Genomic DNA, 23,730 nt, shown 5'->3' with positions numbered 1-23,730 from the left:
ATAATAGGTCTGGTTTAATATCATTGAAAATTTGGCAATATGAGGTAGTTTGGACACACCCCTGCATTAATGGTTCCTTCCAGTGTCACCCAAAGATCCCGGTGAATTCCGTTCCATTCAGATGTAATCGCAAGCAGTAATGAGTAATTAGGTTACTCCGAGGCTGCTGTTCCACAAAGCAGCGGTGCATTAGGGAATAATGACGCATGTAATTAAAGGCGAGCCTCCCGCTTTGTCTCCGTGCTGATTGAGCTGTGATCAAAGATGTCACCGTCTCCTCCTTGCGAGGAGAGCGTCACATGTTAGACACCAGCTGCCTCCCTGCGCCACCAAAGGGTGCACATGTTGTACCACCGTCTGGGTCAAACTGCTAAATAATGATGTCTCTTCTTTTATAGCCACTCTGCACCGTGTCCTCGTTTCTTCTACCTCCCGTAAGAACCTCATCCATCACCGAATCCTTTATTTTCTTCTTCAAACTTCTCCAATCAAATGCAGACGCAGCATCATAGGTGGCCTAACGGGACGACGCAGCCGCGCTCACATCCACTTCAAACGGCATAGATGGCTTTAAATCAGGGGTGGCCAAAGTGAGGCCCGTGGGCCATTTGCGGCCCCTGGTATATTCTACAAATAGACTTTAACAATAAAATGAATACAAAAATCTGCAGCCATTTTATAAGACGACAAATGTAAATATCAACAGAAAAAAGTTGTCATCTAATGAGGAAAAAGTTGTAATTTTATGAGAATAACATTGCAATGTTATGAGGAAAACTGGTGTCATTTTACTAGCAATAAAGTTGAAATACTGAAGGGGATTTTTTTTCAGAAGACAGTATAATGACAAACCAAAATAACATCAAAATATCATATAAAAAATATTTTTAAAAAAACAACAGAAATGCAAAATCTAGCTGAAAATTTACAAGAATCAAGTAAAAAAAAAAAGCAATCTGCCGAGAAAAAAGTTGCAATTTTGCGAGAATAAGATAGTAAGATTATGAAAAATGTAGGTTTAAATATTCAAGAAAAATATTTTTTTAATGTTGGAATACTATGAGAAAAACAAATTCAACAAAAAAAGTTCGTAATTTGGGGGGAAATGTTATAATATGGAAACAAAGTCAAAATAAGGGAATAAAGTCATAATGTAATAAAAAAAATGTATGAAGATCATTTAAGAAGAAAGTTCAGAAATTTTTCAAAAATTGAAAAAATTGCGCAAAAGGAGAGGAAAACACATGTTTTCGCACGTATAATCACAAATCTGAGAAGCATATAATAATAATTTTTTTTGTTTAAATAAAAATATACAATTTGTTAGCATATCTACATGTGTTGCCTATATATACTATATACACACATATATATATATATATATATATATATGTACAGTATATCGCATTAGCCCTTCTATCCCGTCAACCAGAAGAATGTTTGCCGTTGTTATTTACTCATTTGTACGTGCTTTCGGTGCAGGAAGCCCGCTTTCAAAAGTGAAACAGACAATGAAACTCAACACCATCTTCCTATTGGTGGATAAAGGCGTGTCATCAATCAATCAAAGCATGAACAGTCTTTGGTTGCAAAGGGGGCAAAAGTCAGCCAACAGTGCCGTCAAGTCGCCAACTGAAGTAAGAAGTGACCCGCAGGCCACAAACAGCCCCCGAGCCGGAGTTTGGACACCTTTACGGTACAGTATAGTTGGACACAGTCAACAGTTAGAATGTTACACGACTAATCATTTTAGATAAATGCGAAATAACAGAATTGTACATTTAAGTGTCACGGTTGACTATTTATTTTGTCAGGAGTGACGTGACGCGACCGTGCGTCTTGGAGGAGGGGCGGAGGAGACGCGCGTAACGGCAGCATCATTCCAGCCTGCTCGGATCAAGCGGAGGGACCGTCGGATCCGGATCCATTAAGAATGGACGCCCTCCGCTCATCTTCCGTAAAGAACCGCAAAGGCGCCGGCCGGATTCACCCAAAACACAAAGCGAGTGTTTCCCGACAGGACCGTGGGTGTGTGCGCGTCGTTACCTCCGGACTGCACCCGCCCGACTTCCACCGTCGCCCGTCGAGTCATGTCTGATCCACAGAGATGGGCAAGTTCGACGACACCGAGAGGATAATCCTCAACGTCGGGGGCACCAGACACGAAACGTACAAAACCACCCTGAAGACCCTGCCGGGGACGCGCCTGGCCCTGCTGGCGTCCGACTCCGACATCGACTCGGTGCTGGATCACCTGCAACAAGTCCCCGGCTTCATAGAGTACAACGCGCGGACAAACGAGTACTTCTTCGACCGCCACCCGGGCGTCTTCGCCTACGTGCTCAACTACTACCGCACCGGGAAGCTCCACTGCCCGGCGGATGTGTGCGGACCGCTGTTCGAGGAGGAGCTCTCCTTCTGGGGCATCGACGAGACGGACGTGGAGCCCTGCTGCTGGATGACGTACCGGCAGCACCGGGACGCCGAGGAGGCGCTGGACGTGTTCGAGCTCAACGTGGACACCGGAGACGAGGACGACGAGGTGGCCAAGAGGCTCGGTATCGAGGACGTGGCCGCCGACGGTGGCGGCAGCCTGTGGAGGAAGTGGCGGCCGGTCGTCTGGAATCTATTCGAGGATCCGTACTCCTCCCGGGCGGCCAGGGTAAGGGCGCGCCGATACCTCCGGAGCGGTCAGAAACGTTCTACTCGCACGAAATACCACTTTACAACTTATTTTAAATACTTTATCATACTTTAATTCATTCGTATGACACCGTGTCGATTCAATTAGGGGTGGGTGATACTACAAATATCGGTATCAGTCCGATACTATGTCAATTAGGACCGGTATTACGATACCTATCCTTTTTTTTCTTGAAGTTTCATTGAATTATTTTGTTTTTTCCCTTATGATTATAATCAAAACAAATTGATATATATATTTTTTTATCAATAAAGTTATGATGAGCAATGTAATAACAAATACAACAAACAACAATGTAATAATAACAAAATAATATAATTATTTCCTTTTATTTTACACAATTCTTTGAGTAAATTCAGGTCAACATAAGTAATCAAAAGTAAAACTACTATCCTGGGTCCAAAAAAACTTTGTATTAGTATTCATAAATAAATATCTATACACAAAATATTTGAACAACACAACCAAAAATACAAACCTATCATTTCATCACACCAGTATCGATTTGATACCGATACTGGCAGCATTTGAATCGATTCACCCACCCAGATTCAACACAAAAAATGTACCAGACCCCCTCCCCCCACTAGGTGTACTCCTATTATATACAGTATCATACATCATATTGTTATAATACATATATTGTATATACGCATCAAAAGTTCAGAGACACTTTTCCACCGTATTGAATGAGAGAGTGTCTCCAAACTTTTGATTGGCGTGTACTAGTACAGTAATCGGCGGTATACATGTATTATGATATCTCTATTATTATGAATGTCATTAACGTGAGCTGACCTGATTATTGGAACCTGACCTGTTTTGTTTGGAGACGTACGATCATATCATCAAAAGTAGACAGCTACATTGTACCTGAATATGAATATGACGATATTATATTTGTTATTATGTTGACTTGTGTACGTAAAAGATAGTGGAGGAAGAAGGTGCGTGAACACACAAGGAGCTAACTCTCTGCCGTGGTGGGTATTTTTAGCCGAGTATTTGAGGTGTGTAGGCTCCTGCCAAACACAGCCTCCATTTGTTGCTTTGTGATTCTCTTCACTTGAGCTCCATTTCTGATGTTTTTGGCGGATGAAGGATCTTGCCGTTTTTGTCGATAATGACGAGAAAAGTCCGGATGTGACTGATAAGAAATGGCCTCGCGTGTCACAATCGATGATGCCTCTCATTCGTATTTGCATGCGCACGCACGCAAGGTGGCGGTCTACGCGTCACCTTCAAGGTCACAGCTCCCGGCTGGAGAAATTAGGGGATGGATGCAATCAGTTGAAAATGATATGAGGTCAAATGTATGTGGCGAGTGTCAGTACATGTGTTTTACTCCCTAGTTTACTTCTTAATCGTGTATGCTGATGGGTACTTTCTATTAATACTCCATAGATATTAGTAATCAAAACAGTACAAAAAGTATATGTGCAAGTGTGTGTCATTGACATTGACCTTGCCCCATATCCGTTTATTCTATTCATTTAGCAAGCAAGGGCGGCACGGCGGTCGAGTGGTTAGCGTGCAGACCAGGGTTCAATTCCACCCTCGGCCATCTCTGTGTGGAGTTTTCTCCGGTTTCCTCCCACATTCCAAAAACATGCTAGGTTAATTAGCCACTCCGAATTGTCCATAGGTATGAATGTGAGTGTGAATGGTTGTTTGTCTATATGTGCCCTGGGATTGGCTGGCCACCAGTCCAGGGTGGACCCTGCCTGTCGCCCAGAGACAGCTGGGATAGGCTCCAGCACCCCCGCAAGCTTTTGGAAAAACACAAAGGCTGGGATAGGCCGTGACCCTCGAGAGAATTTAGCAAGCAAGCCTTTGGAAAACACAAAGGCTGGGATAGGCTCCAGCACCCCCACGACCCTTGTGAGGAAAAAGCGGTAGAAAATGAATGAATTAATTTACCAAGCAAGCCTTTGGAAAACAATGAATGAATTTAGCAAGCAAGCTTTTGGAAAACACAAAAGCTGGGATAGGCTCCAGCATCCCCCACGACCCTCGCGAGGAAAAAGCGGTAGAAAATGAATGAATGAATGAATTTAGCTAGCTAGCTTTTGGAAAACACCAAGGCTGGGATAGGCTCCAGCACCCCCGCGACCATCGTGAGGAAAAAGCGGTAGAAAATGAATGAATGAATGAATTTAGCAAGCAAGCTTTGGAAAACACAAAAGTTGGGATAGGCTCCAGCATCCCCCGTGACCATTGTGAGGAAAAAGCGGTAGAAAATGAATGAATGAATTTAGCAAGCAAGCTTTTGGAAAACACAAAGGCTGGGATAGGCTCCAGCACCCCTGTGACCCTCGTGAGGAAAAAGCGGTAGAAAATGAATGAATGAATGATTGAATTTAGCAAGCAAGCTTTTGGAAAACACAAAGGCTGGGATAGGCTCCAGCACCCCCGTGACCCTCGTGAGGAAAAAGCGGTAGAAAATGAATGAATGAATTTAGCAAGCAAAATTTTGGAAAACAAAAAGGCTGGGATAGGCTCCAGCACCCCCGTGACCATTGTGAGGAAAAGCGGTAGAAAATGAATGAATGAATGAATTTAGCAAGCAAAATTTTGGAAAACACAAAGGCTGGGATAGGCTCCAGCACCCCCGCGACCCTCGTGAGGAAAAGCGGTAGAAAATGAATGAATGAATTTAGCGAGCAAGCTTTTGGAAAACAAAGGCTGGGATAGGCTCCAGCACCGCCCGCAACACTCGTGAGGAAAAAGCGGTAGAAAATGAATGAATGAATGAATTTAGCAAGTAAGCTTTTGGAAAACACAAAGGCTGGGATAGGCTCCAGCGGTAGAAAATGAATGAATAAATGAATTTAGCAAGTAAGCTTTTGGAAAACACAAAGGCTGGGATAGGCTCCAGCACCCCCGCGACCATCGTGAGGAAAAAGCGGTAGAAAATGAATGAATGAATGAATTTAGCTAGCTAGCTTTTGGAAAACACAAAAGCTGGGATAGGCTCCAGCATCCCCCACGACCCTCGCGAGGAAAAAGGGGTAGAAAATGAATGAATGAATGAATTTAGCAAGCAAGCTTTTGGAAAACACAAAAGCTGGGATAGGCTCCAGCACTCCCGCGACCCTCGCGAGGAAAAAGCGGTAGAAAATGAATGAATGAATTAATTTAGCAAGCAAGCTTTTGGAAAACACAAAAGCTGGGATAGGCTCCAGCACCCCTGCGACCCTCGTGAGGAAAAAGCGGTAGAAAATGAATGAATGAATTTAGCAAGCAAGCTTTAGGAAAACACAAGAGTTGGGATAGGCTCCAGCACCCCCGCGACCCTTGAGAGGAAAAAACGGTAGAAAATGTATGAATGAATGAATGAATTTAGCAAGCAAGCTTTTGGAAAACACAAAAGCTGGGATAGGCTCCAGCACCCCCACGACCATCGTGAGGAAAAAGCGGTAGAAAATGAATGAATGAATGAATTTAGCAAGTAAGCTTTTGGAAAACACAAAGGCTGGGATAGGCTCCAGCGGTAGAAAATGAATGAATGAATGAATGAATTTAGCAAGTAAGCTTTTGGAAAACACAAAGGCTGGGATAGGCTCCAGCACCCCCGCAACCATCGTGAGGAAAAAACGGTAGAAAATGAATGAATGAATGAATTTAGCAAGCAAGCTTTTGTAAAACACAAAGGCTGTACCTCAAATGGAATACTCCCATACTAGTATACTATGCACACTGTGTACTTTTTTCTGTGTACCAAATTCCCAAATCACTGCGTCGCTGCACTTGCCGGAAATAACGATTCCAATATTTATTTGTAATCTTCACTCTCTCCTTTTTAATTGGAAATTGCAACCACTCGAGGAAGTCCGTCCATTTCCACCAAGTAGCCAAGATGGCGACTTGGCAATATCCAGGTGCATTGCAATTTGCCGTAAGTCATATTTCATAGAGTGTAAGTCAGCATAAGTGTAGATATGAAAGTACGTGAATGGAATCCTTCCATCAGTACATTTCATTAATGTAGACTCTGCACTTTAGCTCCTGAGTGCAATCGATTGTACTCGTTCCAGAAATGATGATTGCAATATTTACCCGTATTTCTCTCCATTTTAATGAGAAATTGCAACCACTCGAGTTACTCCCTCCTAACGAGGGTGCCAAGCGTCCATCGTAGCGCACTCGCCATTTCGGTCCTTTTCAGTACCGTGCGAGTGCGTTGCATTTCGCCGTACTTCCCAGCGCGACCAAAGTGATGCCCTCAAAAGGCTAAGTGCGCGTACGAAAGTGCGCAAATGGAGTCACAGCCTAAATACGAATGCTGGTGCACGACATGTCAGCTGGTATTTACACACCAATTAGGTTGAGCACACGAGGTGGCGGCCTCCGCTGCCTACATACGAGGTGTTGCTAAGATACCATCCAGTTTGAGGAAAAGGGAAGCAGCGTGCAGAAGGAAGCTTCTTTCCTCTTTTGGTTCATCAACTCAACTTTTTGATATCGCATGACACGTAAAAAGGGACGTATCAGACTAATACAGCAATAATAATCCATAGCTGTACGCCGTTCATAAGCACTCAACTGATACGGTATATTGTGTTGTTATTGATTTAGAGCGAGACGTGTTTTTATGAGTTTTTATGTCTCCAGGTGAGCCCAAAAGCCAAACGTATATATAACGACTGTCCCTTTAATGAACTCGCTCGCAAGCTCTCACGCCGGCAGTCGTGTTTCCGTGGGCTCCCCACGCTCTTCTATTGTTGTTCTCTCTACCTTCTATCTTCTCAAACGCACGCAGCGTCTCTTAACTCCTGTCACGGAAACACTGGCAATTTCTCTTGGGGTTTTTGTCTTTAAAATGAAAAGAATAAAAAGAAGGGCGGCACGGTGGTCTAGGGGTTAGCGCGCAGACCTCACAGCTAGGAGACCAGGGTTCAATTCCACCCTCGGTTATCTCTGTGTGGAGTTTGCATGTTCTCCCCGTGCATGCGTGGGTTTTCTCCGGGTACTCCGGTTTCCTCCCACATTCCAAAAACATGCTAGGTTAATTGGCTAACTCCAAATTGTCCATAGGTATGAATGTGAGTGTGAATGGTTGTTTGTCTATATGTGCCCTGTGATTGGCTGGCGACCAGTCCAGGGTGTACCCCGCCTCTCGCCCCAAGACAGCTGGGATAGGCTCCAGCGACCCTTGTGAGGAAAAAGCGGTAGAAAATGAATGAATTTAGCAAGCAAGCCTTTGGAAAACACAAAGGCTGGGATAGGCTCCAGCACCCCCGCGGCCCTCGTGAGGAAAAAGCAGTAGAAAATGAATGAATGAATGAATTTAGCAAGTAAGCTTTTGGAAAACACAAAGGCTGGGATAGGCTCCAGCACCCCTGTGACCCTCGTGATGAAAAAGCGATAGAAAATGAATGAATGAATGAATTTAGCAAGCAAGCCTTTGGAAAACACAAAGGCTGGGATAGGCTCCAGCACCCCTGCGACCCTCGTGAGGAAAAAGCAGTAGAAAATGAATGAATGAATTTAGCAAGCTAGCTTTTGGAAAACACAAAAGCTGGGATAGGCTCCAGCATCCCCCACGACCCTCGCGAGGAAAAAGCGGTAGAAAATGAATGAATGAATGAATTAAGCAAGCAAGCTTTTGGAAAACACAAAGGCTGGGATAGGCTCCAGCACCCCCCGCAACCCTCGTGGCCACTCCAAATTGTCCATAGGTATGAATGTGAGTGTGAATGGTTGTTTGTCTATATGTGCCCTGTGATTGGCTGGCCACCAGTCCAGGGTGTACCCCGCCTTACGCCCGAAGACAGCTGGGATAGGCTCCAGCACCCCCCGCGACCCTCGTGAGGAAAAGCGGTAGAAAATGAATGAATGAATGAAATGAAACCACGGGAATATAGTCAAGGAATTATGAGAGGTTGTAATAATACAGGAATACATTTGGAATTATAATTACATTATCATAGTTTGTATTATGAGGAAAAAGTTTGGAGAATTTTTATACGTTGACTATGAGAAATATATTTTGAATTATGAGAGAAAATGTTCCCAGGATACACGCAAAGTCAAAAATCAAGGTTTTATTCCTCTAACTTCTTGAAATATTTAAATAAAATTGTATTAATATATAATAGTTATTATTTATACGCGTAGACTTTCATGGAAAAATGACTATTCTTGTAACATTTTTTGTACACTTTTTTTTAATAACGTCATAGTTTTTCTCCTAATCATTAGAACTTTTTCTCCTATTCTGAATATGATGACTTATCCTCATATCTTTCTCGTAACCGTACGTCTTTTTTTTAATGAACTTATGAACATGATGACTTATTTACCTGAATTTTTTTTTCGTAATCATTGTATATTTTTCAGACATATGACTTTCTAATATTCAGACTTTGTCCTTGTATCATTATGACTTGTTAGGAATGGAATATTTTCCACTCTATTTAAGAAAGAGACATAATACACTCAGTGCCTGACATCCCGGCAAGTTTGGATCCACTTTACCAACTCTTCGGAGATAAATTGGACTTGGCTAATTTTTTGTTGGCTGCTAATTGCTCTCTCCAGTGCTGGCATTGCAATCGTATATACTTGGAGTTCAATTGTAAACTGTCCTTGAGACTCCACAGCTGTTGGAAAACAGATTTCTGATAACACATCCTTGCAACATTAACTTTCATTCTATTCAGTTCCTTAAAATACCTTTTATATACTTATATACTTATATTTTATATACTATATACTATATGATTACCTTTCTTCTTCTCAATAAAACTTGATTGACATACAGTTACGCCTTTTTTATTATACTTTGCTACATTTTTCTTGTGGTCAGTGTGGTCTTATTCCTCCTTTTGTATGAAATAAGTGCAAAATATATGTTTGTTTGTTTTTTTCTACATGTGCTTATGTGTTTTCCTGTGTGATAATTTGTTTATTTGTCCCTCTCATATCTCTGTAGTTTGCCCTGGCTGGACTGTGATGGTAACAAATGACAGAAAAATACAGTGGAACCCGCGGGAGTTGACACGTTGACGTGCATAAAGAAACAGTCCTGGTTACGCCGTGTTCTTATTATGACTAAAAAGTACCCGTTATCGTTAAGCAGCGTGAAACGACAACAGCAAGATAACTACTGTGGAGTTACACATCATTAAAATGTCCACTTCCTGTTTAGTTTCAAAACAAAAGCAAGGCAGAGGTTTTTTTTTTAAATAAAAAAAATTAAAAATGGAAGAAATCAATGTCTTTCTTAGTAGATATTCTGCTTAAGCAAATATGCAAACAATGGCGAGTGTGGATGCAAGTCATCCAATCCGAGGAACGTCGACATAAACGGGTTCCACTGTATAACAAAGAAATTTCATCTTCCACGTCTGCGCTGTGAGACGGAGGTTTCACCGCCTATCGCCGTCCACCCCCCTTCCACTTTCACCTCACATGCCTCGCCATCACCCCCACCCCCCCAATGTCCGCTTCCCATCCTTCCTGTGTGATCTCATCTGAGACCGACGCTTGCTTTCTGCCACTTAAGAGGTTAAAAATCCAACCCCGTCTGGGTGCTGCCTGCCGCACGCCTCGAGACACCAAAGCCGGGGCTGCACGCTCAGCCTCCCTGTTGTCATGGCAACATCATTGCTCATCACCACGGCCTGTTTTCATTGAGATCCGTCTGGTCTGTGAAACGGATTGATTTCAGAAACCTGCTCGACCGTGAAGCCCTGATTGCTCGGTAACCCCTTGCGTGCCGGCTTCTTCGTTTTTTGGAGCGTGACTCATACAAGCGACACACGTGCATGCCTTTAACCACGTCGCCCACTGAGGTGAGAGTCGTGCGGCGTCTTTGCATCCCCCCTTTTTGTCCGAGCGGGACCACAGGTGTCGGAGGGTCTGACACGCCTCTGTTGATCTTCCGGAAGCAGACATCAAGGCCCCGTTGAGTAAATAGAGGCTGACGTGTAAACAGCCGCCGACCTGATGCCGGCTAGGAGAGCACGGCAAACGGCTGTCCGGGCGTGGGCGGTGACGGCACGCCGCTGGGCATGTTTGTAGCTGCTGCCAGTCATGCTAATCTGCCCCGCCAATCATTGTGCCACGTTGATGCTGTTAACTGTAATAGCTCGGTGTAAAAGAGGAGTGGGCGGGGCTGTGTAAGCTTTGTCTCCAGCGGCCCTGCCCCCCCCCACACCGAGAAGGTCAAATTAACTTTTATGACATTTTTTATATCGTCATTTAAGGATACTTTTTTATGTAGAACAGGTTTAAAAAAATCATCGCATCCTCGTCGACTGTGTTCTTATTTTATAGCAATAGCAACATAACTACAGTAAACCTCGGATATATCGGACTCGGATATATCGGAAATTCGCTCACAACGGACAGATAAAAAAGAACCGATTTTTCTGTAATGCATTTCCAATAAAAATTCATTGCATATATCGGATTTTTTATAACGGATTTCGCCTATTTCGGACAAAATCTCCAGTCCCGTTCCAATGCATTCCCATGAAATTTCCCTGGCATATATCGGATGGCCGCATCGTGGCGCTCCGATTCGCCGAATCGTGACACTCCGCTATATGACGTCATTTGCAGCGTTTGCAGCGTTGCCTGCGCGTCCAGGTACATTGGAAACATAGTCAAGGAAGTGCCTTTTTATAACGGATAAAATCCCATTTACGCATATACCGGATATAAATCCGATATATGCGTAAAAAGGACATTTTCCGGTATACGCATATAACGGATTTCGCTTATATCGGACAAAACCAGTGGGAACAATTGAATCCGATATATCCGAGGTTTACTGTACTATCTAGTTACACAGCATTAAAACGTGCACACGGTGACTTCCTGTTCAGTGCAAAGTAAGCATCGTGAATCAGCCCCCCGTCCCAACCTACACACACACGCTAACTGCGGAGGAGCGATAGCATTGGAGTTGGCAAAGCTTGTGCGTGTGCATGCGTGCATGCGGCTGTGGAACCGACGGCAGACGCTGGTCTCCGTTGAAGGTGAAGGTGAAGGTGAAGGTGAAGGTGAAGGTGAAGGTGAGGTTCCTTTGTTGCCAAGGAGTCAACTGACTGACGTAAACAGGAACAGCGGCGTTTCTGTTCATGAATCACCGTTGGCAGCACTCGGTTGATATACGAGTGCTAAGCAGTCAAGTTTATTAAAAACATGAAAAATGGTCCGACGATTGTTTCAAAATGGGACAAAAGCAAAGTATTTTAATAGAAAAATCCCGTCCTCATAATTGAAGACATTTTTATAATGTCGGGTGGAAAATGGTGGCGAGCTTGAAGCTTATTTGTATAATTGTATGGCTCTTTTTATGATTTTTTTTATGATGGCGACAGAAAAGATTATGGATTTTCCTCATCTACCGCTTCTTTGATTTCTCAAAGGGTAAGTACTTCATTCCTGCTGAAGGTGGCGCCACTTAAACAGGCACGCGTATAGGTGTAGAACCCCCCCCCCCCAAAACCAATATATTTAGCCAATCCCATGTCCAAGCATTTTATGATGTAGATTATTTTCTGAAAAACTATACATAATAAACTATATTATGTATAGCACATTGTGAATGAAATATACGTTCTTGTATTATTTTTTCTTTCAGACTTTTAAATAAGTACTGCTGTCCCTCGCTATATCGCGGTTAGAGTATTGCTCCCTCACTATTTCACGTTTTCAAAAAAAAAAAAAAAAAAAAGATTGCTTTTTCCTGGTTAAATATGGCCTGTTTGGAAATAAATATATAAAATATATGTATTCTTGGCCTAAATTAACTATTTTCAAGCACAAAAATAAACAACTAAATGAACTAATATACCACCAATACAAGGAAGAAACGTTCTACTTGTGAATGTAGTATTCTACATTGGCCACTAGGTGTCACCAAAACTTGATATGCACTCTCCAGAACAGACACACAATATTAATCAGGGCTCGACAATAACGTTGTACCGATGGCCCGGGGCAAGTTAAAACTAAATTGGGGCAAGTAAATCCAATCATTAATATTCCCGTCGGGCAAGTGCACTTTAGCATGCCGTACTGCCAAGAGTTTTTTTTTAAAGCGGTTCTTGTTGGGTGTTGGTAAAACACGGACTGCGTAATTCCGGTGGTAATTTGCAAACCAATCCTTGCAAATCTTGAAATGGACCAATCAGAATCGTTTATTTAGACCGTGGTCCGTAATCCACAATCCGCGTTCTACCCACACCCGTTCTTGTTCGCGATCAACCAATCAGTGATGGCTTGACTAGGAAAACATCTATCATGGCGTCCCTGCCAACATGGTCTAATTCTTCAACAACTTGTGAAGGAAAACAGCAAAAAGTGATGAACCAGTGCCTCCTAAACAAGTATTTTATTAGCGGCAGCAAATCAAATGATGGCACAGGTGATTGAATCACATTGCTGTGACAATTTGAAGTGGTCACAATGAAACACCACCCATTAGATCCAATACCAAGTGCTGATTTTGCACAAGCTACAAAACCTAGCGGTTTCATTTCTCTGTGTATTTTTCTCACCTTTGCTTCACAAATTATTGTTTGACCATTGAGCATTTTTTTCTGGATTAAAAACACTTTACTAGTACACAAATGTGTCAAATGTTTCATTGTGGTGCACAACTTCTAAATATCACTGCTTACTACGACTACCATGTGTAAGGTAGCATGGCTTGCCATGTTAACATACATCTCCACAAATTTTCAGACATTCCTCCAAATACAATGCATCAGTACTATTATCTGATGAATTATCAGCATATATTGATATATGATATCATTATGGCAGTCTTTTCATTTTACATGGGGCAAGTTCGGGCAAGTAGTTCTCACCTTAAGGATTCCCCATGGGCAAGTCATTTTGGTTTTTAATGTAGAGCCCTGTTAATAACCCAATAATCATAACAACACAGGCTGGGACCGAAACCCACGACAAGCTAAAACTCAACTTGGACCTGCCCATGTCACTTCCTGTCTGCCATAATGACCATAATGTTTACATCTTAAATGGCTCATTTACTCGTATTATGTCAACTGTATTGGGTACAATACTGTACTATAACAAACTATAACATGAGTGTAAAGCCATTTAAAGCCACCGTTGCAATACAGTGATGATACAATAGCCACCACACGCATGAGAGTCTGTTATCTTATGTCTAATATGTCTTATTTTCTCTGTTTATATGGAATATATTGGGTAATAGAAATGTAAAGGTGATTATATGGGTTATATTATTTCATGTCTGGATGGCTCTAATAATGAATTTAGAAGATCGTAAACAGGTTTTGTATGTCATAAGAGGAAAATATTTCATATATTGAATTTTTCATTTATTGCGGGCCGGGTCTGGAAACAATTAACCACGATAAACGAGGGATTACTATACACAAACATTGGCATGTATTGTTGCAATATACTGTTTTTGCTGTATTTATATCTATTGCGCACCGTGGTGCTTCGTGTAACTGCTATTTCTTCCTGGTTCTATTGATTGTGCAAATGTGATTGTGCTATGTGAGTGTCGTATGTGTGTCAAGAAGGCCTTCTATGGGAAGCTCTTAGACTGAAAATGCACTGGGCTATTTAACCGACTCCAGGAGCGTATTAATAATATGTAAGATTAGCATCGATAACTGGTGATGGGGCTACTCCGTACGCTCCCACCGTGGGATGTTGACTTAAATGGGTTCCGCCGTATGACTCAGCCTCTGCCGTCATTTCCTCCTCTTCCGCAAGATCCAAGAAAACAAACTTATGGTAAATTCCCACACCACGACATATGACGATATCGCACACATCCATTACCAACAAAGATGAAATAGCAGAAATGTGTTTGCAAACAAGGGCCCTGCTGGATAGTTAATGAAGGGCGCTGGTTCAGTATGCATGAATGGAGGGCAGCATCCCGTTGGGCTCTGTGCACGCCCGGCCTTGTCTGTCAGACCTCACACACCCCCGAACACAAAATGAAGAACCGGCTCAGTCACTTGCAAAGCGACTTTTAAATTATTCGGCACCAGGAGTCGTGTGCCGCATTTGGCATCCAGGACGAAGATGATGGTGAGATGTTAGTCTGTGCCTGTCTGTGAGTGATGAAGGCCATGGCATGCATTTGAGGTTTTATTCAGTCTTTATTCTAAAAGGTGACCGACTACTTATTTAAGTATTTAAGGCCTACTTATTTAAGTTTGACGGACAGGATTTGAGAGACAATGGGGTCATTTCTATGAAAAATGGGTCAGTTTATGTCGAGATGTCTAATAGTATCGTTAACTACATCATTATTGTTGCTAAGCAGTCAGTATGAAACGACAACAATCTAACGACTGTGAAGTTACCACAGAATTAAAACATGCACACAGCTACTTTCTCAAAATATGGTAATGGTAATGGTAATGGTAATGGTTTAATTTCATTTGAACATGCATCAGATTCCAATTGAGTGCATCCCATAATCAGTTCCCAGTTCCACATGTCCAAAAGGAGTAGGAAGAAGCAAAGCTTATTAAATCCTACCCCTCCATCTGGTACTTTTACAATCAGTAATTGTTGCATTTGTTCACTTCCTGCTTTCCATAATATAATTTGAGTTTTTATTTTATTTTTTTTAATGACAAAAATGTTTTTAATTTTTTTTAATGGTTTAATTTCATTTGAACATGCATCAGATTCCAATTGAGTGCATCCCATAATCAGTTCCCAGTTCCACATGTCCAAAAGGAGTAGGAAGAAGCAAAGCTTATTAAATCCTACCCCTCCATCTGGTACTTTTACAATCACTAACTGTTACATTTGTTCACTTCCTGCTTTCCATAATACAGTTTAAGGTTTTTTTATTTTATTTTTTTAATAATGTACCTCGTATCAAAGTACTCGGTGATATGAGCATCCAATGCCATAATGTGTACCATAGTGCGTGTCAATATAGTGATATATATAGCACATCATGACTGGTTCAAGACTCTTCATCCTTGTATTTAGCAAACATCAACTGCTTGTATTGTTTCTTGAATTGGCTCATCGTTGTGCATTGTTTGATTCCCTTACTCAATCCATTCCATAGTTTGATTCCACATACTGAAATGCTATGCTAACGCTAACGTAGTCCTAGCATAGAAGTGTTTCAAATGTACTTCTTCCCTGAGATCATATTTCTCCTCTCTTGTAGAGAAGTATTGGATGACATTTTTAGCTAATTGCTTATTTTTAGCCTTATGCATTATTTTAGCTGTTTGAAGATGAACTATATCAGCAAGTTGAAGTATTTGTCATTTTAGAAATAAGGAGTTAGTATGTTCTCTGTAGGCGGCATTATGAATTATCCTTACTGGCCTTTTTTGCAGTACATTTATCGAGTGAAGATTGCTTTTATAGTTATTAGCCCATAAGAAAATAAAAAATAAGATTCAAAATAAAAAGCATTGCAGTATTAAACTGGTTTCTACCACAGAAACCAATAAAACGCACCAATTTCCTCGAAAGAAAAATGTGTTCTTGTCTGTCGATACAACACAACAACAACAATCTGTTGCTTCCCTTCCAACATGGTATTGTTTTCCAAAGCGCACATTTACATTCAAACCACACAAGGTGTAATTATGCATTGCGGTCGTTTCTTAGCAGCGTGCACAGGAGGAGGATTCCTAATGGCTGTTGTTGAATATGCAAAGGCATCCATAGGAAAAGGATGCAAAGGCACCTTCTGTTGCTTCTAAACTTCACCTACTCGTGTCAGACTTTTGTTTTAGAATGTTTTGCAATCTAAAAAAAATGATGAATTGAACATTATGATAGCTGAAGATGGCGTTGACTTGAACTAACTAGTGTAATTCTATTAGAAGTCTAAATAAATGCTGAGAGATGCTATTGAAGACGCAAACGAAATCCCTCATTTATCGCTGCTATTTGGTCCCAGACCCGACCGTGATTACTGAATTTCCACAAAGTAGGATAGAAATACATTTTTTAAAATCATTAGAGGCCTCTAGACATTAAATAACACCCCTATAGTCACCTTTACACCCATATCACCCAATATAGTAGACATAAGATTAAGATTAAGATATGCCTTTATTCGTCCCTCAGTGGGGAAATTTGTATTGCACCGCAGCAAAAGTACAGAGTCAGTTAAGCAGTACAAAATACACAATATAGAAAAATAAACAATATAAACGACCCAAGTATTAAAGTATATAAGAGTTATATAAGAGTAAATCAGCCATTTAACACATAAATAAGACTCATGTGCGTTGCTGTAAATGTGTTCCCTAGGAGGGGAGCTGAGTGAGGGGCGGACAGGAAGTGGCGTTGCGGGCTCAGAGATGAGTTTCAGCTTTGCATGGGTTAACGACAAAAAACTAATTTTTTTTTTTTATGATCAGGTCTGGTGCTTGTGTGTCTCATTGAACACTACTATAACATGACCAGTGTAGAATACTACACATCATCATGGCTTGTATTTGTATTTTGTGTGTGTGCGGAAAACGTCACAGTTTTCCGTGTGCTAACCAGTGCTAACAAGTGCTAGCCATGAGTCAGCCAATCCGAGGGATGTCGACGGTTCCACTGTAGCTGTAATGTACGTATGTGTTAGTTATTAATAGTTAATGCCTTGTTGTAATGACTATTAAAAGTCGTAATGATAGCTTTTTAGCTAACTAAAATATCACATACAGTATGTGTCATAAAATAAATGTGAATAAATTTAATTATTGGCAAGCGTTCTAAGTAAAAGCATCTTGTTCTATAAAAAAGATGTAATATATTTGTTGTTAGTTGAGATGATGATTGTTTATGTGCAAACACAAAACGCGTCATGTCGCCCAAGCAAAATCAGCGAAAGCCCTCCTGCGCCTCCATGCTGTTGTGCGAAAGGTAACCTGAATCCTCCTCAGGTTTTGGCTCGGAGGGTAACCGAGCATCTGTTCCCGCAGACCGAGGTAGCCATTTTGAGAGCTTGACTTGAACGCCACCAGAGCGTGAGAAATACAGCCTCTCGGCAGTATGCCTGCTGTTTATCCACAATGTCTCGCAGACTTTGCTGTGCCGAGCCGAGCGAGGGGACTCTTCGGCGTGTGAGATGGTTGTCATCTGAGCGGATGGATGCCACCGTGTGCCAACCGGTCGGGCCTGCTGGCCAACGATACGGTTCGCTAGATTCCTGCTATTTGTTGAGGTTTCCTTCAAAGATCTGCGACCGAAATCACAAATGTAAAGCATATCAAGGTCTGGCGGTTTTAAAGGGTTAAGTCTTTAAGCTTTGTCTGCAGCGGCCCTGCCCCCCCCACACCGAGAAGGTCAAATTAACTTTTATGACATTTTTTATATCATCATTTAAGGATACTTTTTTATGTAGAACAGGTTTAAAGAAATCAGTGTCATCCTCATCGACTGTGTTCTTATTTTATAGCAATAGCAACATAACTACAGTAATTTCCGATACAGTATATATATCGGAAATTCGCTCACAACGGACAGATAAAAAAGAAGCGATTTTTCTGTAATGCATTTCCAATAAAAATTCATTGCATATATCGGATTTTTTATAACGGATTTCGCCCATTTCGGACAAAATCTCCAGTCCCGTTCCAATGCATTTCCATGAAATTTCCCTCGCATATATCGGGGAATATAATAATAATAATCCGATATATGCGTAAAACGGACATTTTCCGGTATACGCATATAACGGATTTCGCTTATATCGGACAAAATCTCCAGTCCCGTTCCAATGCATTTCCATGAAATTTCCCTCGCATATATCGGATGGCCGCATCGTGGCGCTCCGATTCGCCGAATCGTGACAGGCCGCTATACGACGACGTCATTTGCAGCGTTGCCTGCGCGTCCAGGTACATTGGAAACATAGTCAAGGAAGTGCCTTTTTATAACGAATAAAATCCGATTTACGCATATACCGGATATAAATCCGATATATGCGTAAAACGGACATTTTCCGGTATACGCATATAACGGATTTCGCTTATATCGGACAAAACCAGTGGGAACAATTGAATCCGATATATCCGAGGTTTACTGTACTATCTAGTTACACAGCATTAAAACGTGCACACGGTGACTTCCTGTTCAGTGCAAAGTAAGCATTGTGAATCAGCTTGTTGAGGAGCATCATGAGAAGATCAAAACAACTTAGAATCCATCCATCCCTCGCTTGTGCTCACTAGGGTCAATGGTAGGCTGGAACCAATCCCAGCCGTCTTCAGGCGAGAGGCGGGGTACTGGCCGTCAGCCAATCGTGGACAAGTTAGAATAATTAGCTATTGGAATACATGGTCGTTTTTCTTCAGCATGTCCTTCAGCGTTAGTCACAGTGACACTGGAGAAGGCCTCTGGCTGAGACTCACAGATCCGGCTCAATTTTAGCTACCGCAAGCACAAAATGTAATCCTCCCAAAGTCGAGTTGTTTACCTCAAAATCAGTCCCACTTGAGTATCTGTGTGAACGTGATATCCGAGGGCACGCGAGGACGACAATTAATTGCACTAAAACGGTCAGATTCCTGAAATATTTCATTCATTCATTCATTCATTTTCTACCGCTTTTTCCTCACGAGGGTCGCGGGGGGTGCTGGAGCCTATCCCAGCTGTCTTCGGGCTAGAGGCGGGGTACACCCTGGACTGGTCGCCAGCCAATCCCAGGGCACATATAGACAAACAACCATTCACACTCACATTCATACCTATGGACAATTTGGAGTGGCTAATTAACCTAGCATGTTTTTGGAATGTGGGAGGAAACCGGAGTACCCGGAGAAAACCCACGCATGCACGGGGAGAACATGCAAACTCCACACAGAGATGGCCGAGGGCGGGGACCGAACCCTGGTCTCCTAGCTGTGAGGTCTGCGCACTAACCACCAGACCGCCGTGCCGCCCTCCTGAAATATTTTTCACCCTCAAATGTGAAGTCTCTAGTTTATGTCCCAATTGCTGTTTTTTAGCCATTTTTATGATTGTAAATGTTTAATTTGGGCCAATAATAAGTACAATTTGCATACATTGTGACAAATAATAAGCTGCATTCGACCACAAAACAGTAATCATTTATTCATAATTTTTTGCAAAAATGTGATAAGTGAGGGAGCGATGTTCAAACCGCGATGTGGCGAGGGACGACTCTACGAATCTGCTGCTGCTGATATTGTACAAGAAAAGTTTAAATTGAATAATATGAACAACGGGCGGCACGGTGGTCTAGGTTAGCGCGCAGACCTCACAGCTAGGAGACCAGGGTTCAATCCCACCCTCGGGCATCTCTGTGTGGAGTTTTCTCCAGTTTCTCCAAATTGTCCATAGGTATGAATGTGAGTGTGAATGGTTGTTTGTCTATATGTGCCCTGGGATTGGCTGGCGACCAGTCTAGGGTGTACCCCGCCTTACGCCCGAAGACAGCTGGGATAGGCTCCCTTGTGAGGAAAAAGCGGTAGAAAAGGAATGAATGAATTTAGCAAGCAAGCTTTTGGAAAACACAAAAGCTGGGATAGGCTCCAGCACCACCGCGACAATTGTGAGGAAAAAGCGGTACAAAATGAATGAATGAATGAATTTAGCTAGCTAGCTTTTGGAAAACACAATGGCTGGGATAGGCTCCAGCACCCCGCGACCCTCGTGATGAAAAAGCGATAGAAAATGAATGAATGAATGAATTTAGCAAGCAAGCTTTTGGAAAACACAAAAGCTGGGATAGGCTCCAGCATCCCCCACGACCCTCGCGAGGAAAAAGCGGTAGAAAATGAATGAATGAATGAATTTAGCAAGCAAGCTTTAGGAAAACACAAAAGCTGGGATAGGCTCCAGCACCCCCGCAACCCTTGAGAGGAAAAAACGGTAGAAAATGAATGAATGAATGAATTTAGCAAGCAAGCTTTTGGAAAACACAAAGGCTGGGATAGGCTCCAGCACCCCCGCGACCCTCGTGAGGGTAGAAAATGAATGAATGAATATGAACAACGGCTACACAGTGGGGAGTGGTTTGCGCGCGGGCCTCACAGCTAGGAGACCCGAGTTCGATTCCACCCTCGGCCGTCTCTGTGTGCAGTTTTCTCCAGTTTCCTCCCTCATCCCAAAAACATGCTAGGTTAATTAGCCACTCCAAATTGTCCATAGGTATGAATGTGAGTGTGAATGGTTGTTTGTCTATATGTGCCCTGTGATTGGCTGGCCACCCGAGACAGCTGGGATAGGCTCCAGCACCCCTGCGACTCTCGTGAGGATAAGCGGTAGAAAATGAATGAAAGTAACAAAATAAGCATACATATTTGTGACAATAACAGAATAGTACAGAAACATATCGATCTTGCTATGTTGTATTGAGCCGATACTGGTACCACTTTTGGTATCCATACTATCTATACTCGATTTTTTGGGATGGATCTACCCACTCTAACTACTAACAGTAGTGTTGCAGTTGCCACCGTGGGAATTGTTTCTGCTCTTGCTTTTGATCTTTAGCTCGCTGTCTGCGAGGACAGACGCCAGGAGACCAGTGAAACTGGCAGTGACCTGCCTTCGTGCCATCTGGGCCAGCTTTGCACACGATGATGCTAATGCAGCTACGGACCGCTACAGTAGTCAGGCTTACAGACACACACACACTGACTGTATTCAATCAAAATATACATTGCTGCCGCAGCGGCGTCTCTGTCCTGCCCAGCGCCTGGGTGAATGCTAATATGATACCGTACAGTATATCAGCCCTGGGTAATGTTCACCACTAATGTTCCTTCATCCTCTCATTCTGTGATTTATGAAGTTGTTTACGGGTCGTGATCGATGAGGCTACTCAAGAGCGTGTAGAATCTTAAACCTACGTTCATATGAAGCTTTATACTTGGTATCAATACGCTGGTGAAAATGTGATACCACACACACGTTATGCTAAGAATGAATCCTACTCAGGCACATTGCACATGATTTGACCAGTAAAGTCTTTCTCCATAACACTGGTCTACAAGCAAAATGCTTGTGAATCAAAAGTAATGAAATATTTCTCGGTTTCAGTCACTAATTAAGAAAAAGTAATTCAGAAGTGCAGATTAGCTATAGTTTCCAAGATACAGTAATGGGTCAAAATAGGAAATTCATGAAAAATAAAGCAGAAATTGTAGTTTATTAAGTTTTTTTTCTATATGCAAGCCTGTCTGCACATTCCAATATATTCATTTTAATATGTCTGGAGTTTTGACATCAAATGTTTTGTTTTTATTTGCAGAAATCTCACTTTTGGATGTGGACAAAATGAATGCATGTAGAGAAATGTAATGAACAGTAGCCAAAATCGACTGATTTCGTGGAAAATAACAAGGCAGATAATTATAAGCAGCTGGTGGCAAAGTGCTACACTGAAGATCCACTTTTAGCATTCCCATCTACATTTATTTCCATTGAACTGTGGAGAAGTAAGTGATGAGCATTGGGGAACGATTAAACCAGGACATTGCAGCTACGGAAAAAAAAGCTATTAGGGAAAGTGGAATCCATCTCATCCATTTCAGTTCATTTTGATTTTCGCTATTATCTCGGAAGCAAATCAAGTCCAATTGATTGATATTGTATTCATCCCTTGAGGGAAATTCAGTAACCGATAGAAATGACGGTTCTTTTCGGAGACAGTGTTTATTTTTGAGACATATGAACGAGCAACATATCATACAAGCGCCCTCAGCTATACCCCAAACCATCCTGGCTTGGTATGCCACTGTAATTACAAACTCAGGTCATATGAGAGTAGCGGAGCGGGATACTCATCCGGAGAAATGGAAGAGGTTATCAGTCAGAAACAAGACTGGGGCAAAACAATAAAACAACAACACAGACACACCGGGGATGACTTGAAGTCTAGCCAAGCTTCTTTTTCTGTGAGCTGTTCCTTACCGACTTTGGCCTACATTCCCAACTTTTTTTTTCCCCATCCGCGGGATATTCTTAGATGGTTCTTTTAAGGTCATTCTTTAGGGCGAGAGAGAGATCATAGTGCTAAAGTTGAGTCAATATTTTATCTTCCCCTTTCTTCGATTTCCCAACAAGACAGTTGAAGCCCCAGAGAAGCTTCCAAAGAACTTTTTTACAGGGCGTATCTGCAAATGCTTGCTGTTTATTTCATGTAATTGAATGCATTAACCTTGTAAGCCATGGGACACGTTTCTCTAAACTGACATATCCTAAATAAATAAGGCTTTTCAGTGCCTCTAAAAAAGGTCTGCATGGTTGGTCTTGGTATCTAAATACATACGAGACTTTGACGGGTAGATGGATGTGATATTGTACAGTGGAACCCGTTTATGATGACGCCATTGCTTGCATATTTACTTGTGACTTTGACCAGATTATGATGATGTTTGTTTTGTTTTGTGTTACTGGTGACAGTTTATTACAATTAGTATTACTAGTAGGGGTGTCGATTTGATTCGGAGGATTCGCAGTCAACTGTCGAATCAAGATTGCATCATTCCGACTACAAGGGGTGGTGCCCACGGCTGCTGATACATTTTTTTCAAAGAATGTCTTTGTTTTTGTTATAAATAGCCTACTTTGATACAGCAAATTTGATGCTAATAAAGGATTGACAATGGCACAACCCTAAGGAGCTGAGGTGAGCAGGAGCTTTAAAGACGAACTTATTGGGTCACAATGTCGACTAAAACATCATCCCAAGTTTGGAAGTATTTTAAAAAAAGGTTACAGATGAGGCCAGAAAGTGACGTGCAACTTGTTTTAGAAGCTTCTTAGAAGTTTCTTACATTTCACACAACACAACAACCAACAGCGTCTCATTTAAAAACAGGTAAGGCTGTGAGTTTGGTGAATTTTAATTAGGCCGCTTACGGAGAGTTTGGGAAAGTTGTTGTTTTTCCAAGTTATTTGTCAATTTTATGTGCACTTTTCTGATGTGTGCCAGTTCAGTTTGTTCATCTTTCTTTCTGTGTCACTAAATACATGAAGGTACTGTTGTTGCACAGCTACCATTTATTTGTTTTTCTTGGAGAAAGAAAATAAATGAATCCAAT

General features: G+C 42.0%; 1 protein-coding gene across 4 annotated transcripts in view; it reads left to right on the top strand.

Annotated features, from left to right (window-relative positions):
• The first annotated feature begins 1,870 nt into the window (after positions 1-1,870).
• Positions 1,871-23,730, top strand: part of kcnc2 (potassium voltage-gated channel, Shaw-related subfamily, member 2) — a 52,289-nt gene continuing 30,429 nt past the window's right edge. For 2 of the 4 annotated variants that reach the window (XM_058066585.1, XM_058066583.1), the window contains exon 1: positions 1,871-2,662. In XM_058066585.1, the coding sequence (XP_057922568.1) occupies positions 2,108-2,662 (555 nt within the window). In that variant the 5' untranslated portion in view covers positions 1,871-2,107. The remainder of the gene's footprint in view (positions 2,663-23,730) is intronic. The other 2 variants (XM_058066584.1, XM_058066582.1) reach the window with 1 other exon arrangement.

The sequence above is a fragment of the Doryrhamphus excisus genome, chromosome 3 (genome assembly GCF_030265055.1).
Source record: "Doryrhamphus excisus isolate RoL2022-K1 chromosome 3, RoL_Dexc_1.0, whole genome shotgun sequence".
In the NCBI taxonomy this organism is placed as follows: domain Eukaryota; kingdom Metazoa; phylum Chordata; class Actinopteri; order Syngnathiformes; family Syngnathidae; genus Doryrhamphus; species Doryrhamphus excisus.
This window is presented reverse-complemented; position numbering and strand designations above follow the sequence as displayed.